The sequence below is a fragment of the Ceratina calcarata genome, unplaced genomic scaffold, assembly GCF_001652005.2.
Source record: "Ceratina calcarata isolate Rehan_Ccalc_2016 unplaced genomic scaffold, ASM165200v1 scaffold531.2, whole genome shotgun sequence".
In the NCBI taxonomy this organism is placed as follows: domain Eukaryota; kingdom Metazoa; phylum Arthropoda; class Insecta; order Hymenoptera; family Apidae; genus Ceratina; species Ceratina calcarata.
Genome location: NW_017176466.1, coordinates 2,601 through 10,884, shown reverse-complemented (window position 1 = coordinate 10,884; position 8,284 = coordinate 2,601). Strand labels below are relative to the sequence as shown.

The window sequence follows — 8,284 nt, the reverse complement described above, 5'->3', positions numbered from 1 at the left end:
GAAAAATCGTACGATTTTAACGAGGAGGAATTAAATAAAATATTTCGTTTGTTTCAGGCATTTTTCACGTTTGTATATATCTACATGCTTTCCCACGTGGGTGAGGAATTGGCAATGAATTTAAGACGAGATTTATTCAAATCAATAATAATGCAAGACATTACGTTTTTTGATAAGAATCGCAGTGGCGAAATAGTCAGTCGATTAACCACAGATGTTCAAGAGTTCAAGAGTACTTTTAAGACTTGCATATCTCAAGGATTGAGGAGTACCACGCAAATCATTGGATGCATCATTTCTGTTATTGGAATATCTCCGCAATTGACGGCGGCTACGATTCTATTTTTACCTAGCGTAATTCTTATTGGTACAATAATCGGTAGGAGTTTGAGGAAACTGTCTTTAGAGATGCAGAATCAGCTTGCCAAGTCGACGGCTGTTTGCGAAGAGGCAATACAGAATATCAGGACGGTAAACGAATTTTATTGATGATTAGACTAAAGATTTCTTATGCATTTATGAATTGAAGTGAAAGAATTGAAGAATACAGATAAGTGTACATCATTATCTTTTTTTTTTTTATAGGTGAAAGCGTTTGCGGCTGAGGAAAAGGAGATAGAAATGTTTTCTGAACAAGTTACGTTGGGGTCGGAATTGTACGACAGATTAGGTTTCGGAATAGGCTTGTTCCAGGGTGGAACGAATTTATTTTTAAATAGTATACTACTCTGTACTTTGTACTTCGGTGGACATTTACTGTCCACCGGACAATTGTCTCCCGGTGAATTAATGGCATTTTTAATGGCCACTCAGACTATACAGAAATCTTTATCTCAATTATCGTTATTATTCGGATCGTACGTCCGAGGAATCAGCGCTGGCGCTAGGGTGTTCGAGGTACGTATTTTTTTTCTTATTAACACTAGATTGCCCAAGGAAGTCATTTTGACTGCTTTTGGGCAATATAGGTATATACTAAGTTTCAGTCTTTCTAGTGTTAATTATAAACCTGAAGATTTATATAATATATCATTATTGAATATCGTCAGGTGATCGAAGTTGCTAAAGAAGCAAATGCTCACGATTTCGTGACGAAATTTCCAAATAAATACGACACGCAAGTAGGAGAACGGGGGACGCAGCTCTCCGGAGGACAGAAGCAACGCATCGCGATTGCGAGAGCTCTATTAAAAAGACCGTCGATTTTAATTTTAGACGAAGCTACGAGGTAAGCAATTTTGGTCATCATCTCGAATCTATTCATCTAAATCTCATTTTCAGCGCTTTAGATTATGAGAGCGAGAGGATCGTGCAAAAGGCGTTAGATAACGTATGCCGAGGAAGAACAGTTTTAGTAATTGCTCATCGATTGAGCACGATTAAAAATGCCGATCTCATCGTTGTGTTACAGAGAGGAGTAATAGCGGAGGTACGTGTCGAAACGCTCGTAACGCGACACGAAAACGTTTTTAAGAAACGCAAACATTTTTTTTATTCGTCATAATATTTTATGTTCAGATGGGCAGTCATACAGAATTGATTAAGAAGAAAGGTTTATATTACACTCTGGTGAATGAACAGGACAACGAAAATACGTAATGATTAATGAACGTATTTAAATAGTACAATTTCTGTAACAAATATTTATTAAATTGGTTTAGGAATGTTTAGCGGACTACCTCAGATTTTACTACGTAAATATAATTATATTTTCGAGTAGATTATTCACTTATTCTTATCCTTAAATTTTAATGATACACCAGTAGAAATATTTTAAATAATCGTCCACTGACTCGTTTACATTTTATACGTACCTCGAGAAGTAATTGATTAAAATTGCTCTTATGTATCGTTCGAGCTTATCAGTGACATTTAAAACTGCTGACGCAATGGGTAGCATTATGTTCTTTGATACCGTTCTCATTTGTTGCGGTGAGCTCGTGGTTTTCGCTTTCGTTACATTTTTCTCAGCCTCGAAAGTCTCGTCGTTATCTGTACTTTGAGAATTCAACTCTGTGACTACGTTCTCTGTTACGAGATTTACACTACTGCTTGATAATTCTTCAAGATTGGTAACAGGGTTCTTAGAAGTAGCTTCTTGTGGAATTGATTCCAGGTCAAAGAACGCATTGTTTTCAATGATTTCACTAGCATTACTGATGATAGTAACGTCTCTTAACGTTACTGAATCGAATGAATCGTCTATTGTACTGAGTGTTACTTCTGTGGATGTCGATTCGCTAAATCCAATTCCTTCAGTAGTAGTAATTATAGTATCGAAATCATTTGCTGCGTCAGTACTCGAACATCCAGAGTCATATTTACTGGTTGTCAGATATTCTGTAGTATACGAAGTTCCAATTGCATCGTCTGTTATTTTAGACGATGTTTCTTCGTTATTACTTTCAGTTGTTAAATCATTAAATGGTATCAAATATTCTTGAATATTAGTAGATTCCGTTTGATCAGTGGTTGTCTGTTCATTTTTATTTAAGCTCGAATATGGTAGCATCGACGTAATAATCGGATTTTCATTAGTAAATTCAGTATTCGAAATTGTACTATCTTTAAAAGGTTCTTCAGTATTTTCATCATTATTTTCCAGTTCTTCAAATATACCTGAAGTCACATTTGGTACAATTGTAGACTGACTTTCTGAAACCAATTCCTTTGTAGTATATTCATTCACTTCTGTAGTCGTTTGGATTGTAGTATTCAAATCAGTAAAAATAATTGGAGTGCTTCCACCTTCAGCAATATTCTGCGTTGTGATATACTCTTCCCTGAAAATATTTCGTTCCACAAGAACTTCTGATTCACTTAAAATTGAATCGAAATTTGTAGGGACGTTCGTTACGCTATTAGTGCTTGTAAATGCAGGAGTATTTTCATAGTACTCCTCTGTACTTGCAGCTTTTAAGCTTGTTAAAATTAATGAAGGATTCGTTGTAACTTCGAACGGTACAATTGCGTCTGTAAATGAATCTTCCGAGGTCGTGACTTCAAATTCGTTAATCGATTCTTCAGTATTTTCTCCTGCTGGAGTGGTACTATGGTCACGTTCCGCTGTGCTTGCAGTATCGTTATCAAGTTTAATTATTAATGAATCAGTGGTCGTATCTACGTTTTCAACACTTCTCGTCGTACCCTCTTCCTCGTTCAGATATACTATTTTACAAATAATCGTCGTTCTCTTCTCTTCTCCTATCGGTTTCGAACGACGTACTAAATGTCTACCTTCGTTCAAAATTTGAATACTCGGTGGACATGAAAGAGGCAACGTGGAGTCGTCGCAAGTACTCGAAGGCGAACACATCCCGTTGTTCACATCGTACATCATTTTCTTTGGGCATCTGTAGAAATTTCGATTCATCCCAAAGAATTTCTTCCTGCAGGTGTAAAACAAGGCGCAGTCATTCGGAACTGGGAACGAGCCTGGGCTCTCGCACACCGGAAGTTCATTTGAATTCGATGGATCGGCAATCGGAATGTATCTGTCTCGAGGAACGAGGACGCATTTCTGCAAACGGTCTTCGAAGTGTCGCCCGTCGGGGCATTGCGCTAAAATCATTTTATTCCCCGTGCAGATGTAATAATATTTCGGGCTGGCGCAGTGAGGCTTTAAAGCGTTTACTCCGCAGGATGTTGAACTGTTTATGTGAAGCACTTTACCGCCGCCTATTACGTTCATACATTTGTTTTTTTCCTTGTCGAAGTATTGGTTGACTCGACAGAGCGGAGGATCGGATTTCAAATCTCTGGCGTACCTGTGTGCTCCGTATTCTATGATATCTGTGTCGTCAATCCCCTGTAGGTATAATTAGTAGTTCGTTTATAGGAACTGCAAGCACTAATTGAATCGATGAATTATATGAAAAAAAAAATTAAAATCTCCAGAATGTACAGAAAATACTTAGATGAAAGCTCGTGAATGTATGATAGTAGAGTGAATAAAAACTCACGGATTCCTTCACTGGCTGACTGACTACGATCGAAATTACGAACGAACTTAACACCACGAGAATCTTCATTTTAATGGAACTATAACTGTGTACACGTTTCGATCGTTGCCAAAAGTTCTCTGAGCTCTAAGGTGAAACGCTTCGGCATTTTTATATCGAAGACGTGCTCGATAATAATTACGATTAACGTCACTGCCACGAATGCATAGTGCGTACAACAAACGTATTCTCGGGAAGAGGAGAGATTGCATTCAAATTTAAATTGCTGCTTCAATTAAAAATTGTTTAATCAACTCATACCTGAAAGCGTCCGCGAGCACGTTTCACAGTTTTCGGAAGAGGACCGAGTAATCGCTTGAGATCGTGATTAAATTATTTAAAAACTGCATCGGTTCAAAGATAAGTGTCGGCCAGGGAACAAAGGGGGAAACAAATGTAATTAGAAATAAAAACAAATATTTATTACAGGACAGTATTGGCAAATAGTTAATAAGTCAGTAACAAATCTTTATAAACAGTATTTCGTTGAAATAAATATCTACAAGACGATCCTTTCCTCTTACTTCCTCGTTAAAATACCATACTCAGTAATCGGTTTCCAAGTTATGCTGGAAATAGGACTCGATTCTAGGATTGTATATCGTTGCTCGTGATTGAACCCCTGTACAATTTCTGCCTACGCTCCTCGTCGATATATATATTTATATATTCAACAATCGTATTGCGGGACTCGGTAGGTAAAGTTGTTACTCGTCACGATATGAATCCCTGCACCGTAGTACGGCATTACGTAGTGAGAACCATCGGCGGGTCCTACGATTTGCGTTGCGATAAGTATTACGTCGGCGAACTGGCCGAGGAAAAGAAATCCTAAGGTACTCAGCTTGAGGAAGCCCATCGCCGGATACCCTAGGTAAAATCGGTCTGCACCGAACATGCCAAGGAATATAGATAGCAACAACGACGTTTCGAAGGAATATCCATTTCTATAAAAATCAGAATATCATTTTAGTTGCTTTGTTAAGAATGGAACAAAGGAACAGGAATTAGTAGATCAATCAAGATTGCTCTGGCTATATGCTGATTGCAATGTTAAAAAATATTAAAAGACGAGTCTGCATTCTTTAAACTGATACCCCGAGTGATCTGTTTCACATAAAACTCTGCAGTCTCGTCTTATAGCAAACAAATTACACTTAAATTAATATACTTACGTCCATTTACAAGGAATGTCCTTTTTAAATGTGTTATTTTTTGTTTCTGTACAAATGAGGCCATCCGCAGCCAGACACAACACTAGTAACAAGATAACAAATATATAATTTCACCTGATTTACACACGACACTGTACGCATAAAGCAACTGAGGATCTTGGTTCGAGGAACGTGAAACAGAGGTTCAAAACGCTTAAGAACGACGAACGGCTCGAAGCTTTCGTCGGGAACAGGTTAGGTCGATCATCGATCACGGTTACAAGGGTGAAATGAAATAATAAAAAATACAAATGTCCCACATACCTTTGGCTTTGTTCTCCTTCGTGCAGCCTTTCGGCTGTTGCGTTTTCGGGTCTATGAAATCATAGTCCGGATGAGGGCAGATGTACTGTCCCATTCGTAGGTTATTACAGTCAACTTCGTGCGTGTCCATAGCATTGTTCGGCGGTACGAGAAGCAGCAGCAGGAGGAGTACGCTAAGGAATCGCGTCAGATGGAACATGCCGTTTCATTTTACAATTACTACGGATAACACACTGTCACTGGATCCACTGTTCCTCGCACTTCCTCGACTTCCCGTGCATGTTTATTGTATTTTGCAGTATTTTGAACGAACCCAGTCATAACACGATTCCCCTCGAGCGCCAGCTACTATGTATCCCGGCCAACTAGCCTATCCCTTCCCTTCTCTTACCAATTGTTCTAATATATTATTAAAAAATCTCTGGTTTAACGTATTCCCATCAAAAAGATGTAACTTCAAGTAATTACAAACAAATGTTTAGTCTTTTATGTACCGTTTATATCTTCTTTAGTAGCACTAACACTTTAATTAAGTACGACACACGACAGGACTGCGGCACCCTCGAGCGCAGAAACTGAGCGCGAAAACCTGATTACGTCGCTCATCGATCGAGAGATCGAACTGCTTATTGAACGTGAATCGATTATTCAAAAATTCAAAGGATTCACGCTGTGCATAATAATAATTGATTCGAGTACTGTTGATAGTTTAATTAAGTCTATCGAGGAAGTTCGTACATTTATTAAATATTAAAACACGTGGTTTAATTTGTATATGGAAAATGGGGAAAGCGCGTTAACAGGAATTGAATAAAGATTGTATCGAATTGCAGTTTTCCTGAGATCTGTACAGGCGCGAACGTGTGTGACTGCGTAAGTGAAACAGAGATGCTTGTTTAAGGGTGGGAACGTACGTACAAACAGTGGAAGACCGCGGTTCAGCATTTTGTTCTGCATTAAAATGGCTACTTCCTCGTTGAAAAGCACCCGGAAAACGTACAGCTTCGAGGAGAGGGAGATTCTGATAGCGCTGATAAACAAGTACGAAGATATCGAGGATAAGAGGTCCGATCCGATATCGATGTATAAACGAAAATCGGCATGGTCCCAGTTGGCCAACGAATACAACTCGATGGTGGGTCCGCAAGGAATTCGCTCGGCCGTACAATTGAGGCGTTGCTGGGAAAATATGAAAGCGTGTAAACGGAACAGGGAAGAGAAGAAATTGCGGTAAATTTTATATTTCACTTCCGGTTCTACTTGACCAACCGTAACGCAATAAAAAATCATTTGAGCTTTACGAATTTTATATATTATTATTATTATTATTTAGATGTTTCATTTTATCTGATATTTCATTATTCTTTTTACCAGTGGTATATCTAAAAGTTTCTGTCACATAGCGAAAGATCACGTGCGATCTAAAAGCTGGGACGGTAGGAATTCAGTGCCGGAAGTGACCGGAACGATTGGTTTACCGCCGAACGTCGTGTTCGAGCCGAAAGAGTCCGAACCGTTCACGCTGCAAAGCGTTTGCACTGTAAAACCTCCAAGACAAGCGATGAAAGAAGAAATTAATCAGAAGGATTCAGGTTGAATTTATTACCTTCTCTGTTCCTTCGTAATTTTCCATAGTAAAACTTGGTTCTCGACAAAGTTCGTTAAGAATTTTTTCAATTTCTATTGAAAATTTCTTTCAAAGACTTATATCAAGTTTCACAATTTTGTTCTTTTGAACGGCTTTGATGTCAAAGTAGAATTTAACGACGTTCACGAGCTAATTCAGTTCGCATTCAACGATCCCTTTTTCCTTTTAGACTCCGCTAGTGGCAAAATAGAATCTGATTCGTTACCGAACGGTCCGACGATCGACTGCCTCGATAAATCCACCAACGAGATGGACTCGTTGTCAGAGCAATTACACAAGGACGAGACAGCTGATAAGAGTCAGCTGATCTTTAAATCGAACGCGACCCAAACGTTGGTCTCGCCTTCGATTGTTCACGAGCAGCCTCGTAGGACGAAAAGATCTCTTCACAAAGAGGAGGATCTGCACGTATTGGCTCTGTCTGAGGCACAGATGAAGGTCGACATCGCTGCTATGTTGAAAGAGGAGGCCAGGATTAAATTAGAGGAGGCTCACTATCGTAAGGAGGAGGCCAGGCTAAGGATGCTCCTCTTTACGTACAAGCTCGATAGGATAAAAGAGGATTGATCTCCAGAGGATGCAATCTTCCCCGTGCAATGGTCTCTCCTCTTGTTTGTCTCCTCATTTTTATAGAAATATGTATCACGCTCATGTAGGGACGAATAGTATAGAATTTCTGTTGTATCTGTTTATTGTCATAGCAATTCATTTTTAACTACAGTTGAAATCGTAATAAATAAAAACTCATACGCTAGTCACTTAAGATATGCTGATATCATTTTTTAAACAGGTAATTTCTCCCTATGTATGACGTTTTATATAAACGATGCAACTTAAAATTAAATGTATAATTCAAAAGAATTTCTTAAACAGAGACGTAGTTATGAGAAATAAAAAAAAAAAAGGAAGCTTCGGTATTATTTATGGACATGGCAGTCGTAGCTGGCAATAAGTAGGTCAATTTGACTAGTGAAGTAAAATAATAAGGAGAAACTAAATGACAGATCACAAGCATCGAAATGAGATCGATATCTATTGAAATAGACTGTGCAATGAAAATTTGAATAGTGAATTTTCGTACATGAATATAATGCTTTATGTGGAATATACAAAAGCTATCGGTATTTCTATTTCATTCTGATTATAACAGTACGTAC

At 38.4% G+C, this 8,284-nt stretch overlaps 4 protein-coding genes across 4 annotated transcripts in view; 2 read left to right on the top strand and 2 right to left on the bottom strand.

Moving 5' to 3' along the window:
- LOC108628648 (ATP-binding cassette sub-family B member 8, mitochondrial) overlaps positions 1–1,719 on the top strand; it is a gene marked incomplete at its 5' end in the record, with an annotated part of 3,430 nt that extends 1,711 nt beyond the window's left edge. The window contains 4 exons of the mRNA XM_026816643.1: positions 586–924; positions 1,029–1,228; positions 1,282–1,429; positions 1,519–1,719. Coding sequence (XP_026672444.1) covers positions 586–924; positions 1,029–1,228; positions 1,282–1,429; positions 1,519–1,599 — 768 coding nt within the window. The remainder of the gene's footprint in view (positions 1–585; positions 925–1,028; positions 1,229–1,281; positions 1,430–1,518) is intronic.
- Positions 1,720–1,785: 66 nt separating this feature from the next.
- On the bottom strand, positions 1,786–4,300 carry LOC108628647 (mucin-3A-like). The gene is made up of 2 exons (XM_026816642.1): positions 3,963–4,300; positions 1,786–3,808 (listed from the first exon to the last, which is right to left on the bottom strand). The coding sequence occupies exons 1-2, from the start codon at positions 4,029–4,031 to the stop codon at positions 1,805–1,807; spliced, it is 2,073 nt and encodes a 690-aa protein (XP_026672443.1). The 5' UTR covers positions 4,032–4,300; the 3' UTR covers positions 1,786–1,804.
- A 101-nt stretch (positions 4,301–4,401) lies between these two features.
- Positions 4,402–5,996, bottom strand: bisc (TM2 domain-containing protein 1 biscotti). The gene is made up of 3 exons (XM_018030723.2): positions 5,480–5,996; positions 5,177–5,258; positions 4,402–4,948 (listed from the first exon to the last, which is right to left on the bottom strand). The coding sequence occupies exons 1-3, from the start codon at positions 5,676–5,678 to the stop codon at positions 4,672–4,674; spliced, it is 558 nt and encodes a 185-aa protein (XP_017886212.1). The 5' UTR covers positions 5,679–5,996; the 3' UTR covers positions 4,402–4,671.
- A 444-nt stretch (positions 5,997–6,440) lies between these two features.
- On the top strand, positions 6,441–8,223 carry LOC108628650 (myb/SANT-like DNA-binding domain-containing protein 3). The gene is made up of 3 exons (XM_018030725.2): positions 6,441–6,709; positions 6,854–7,071; positions 7,297–8,223. Exons 1-3 carry the CDS (start codon positions 6,441–6,443, stop codon positions 7,692–7,694), a joined length of 885 nt encoding a protein of 294 aa, XP_017886214.1. The 3' UTR covers positions 7,695–8,223.
- The last annotated feature ends 61 nt before the right edge of the window (positions 8,224–8,284 follow it).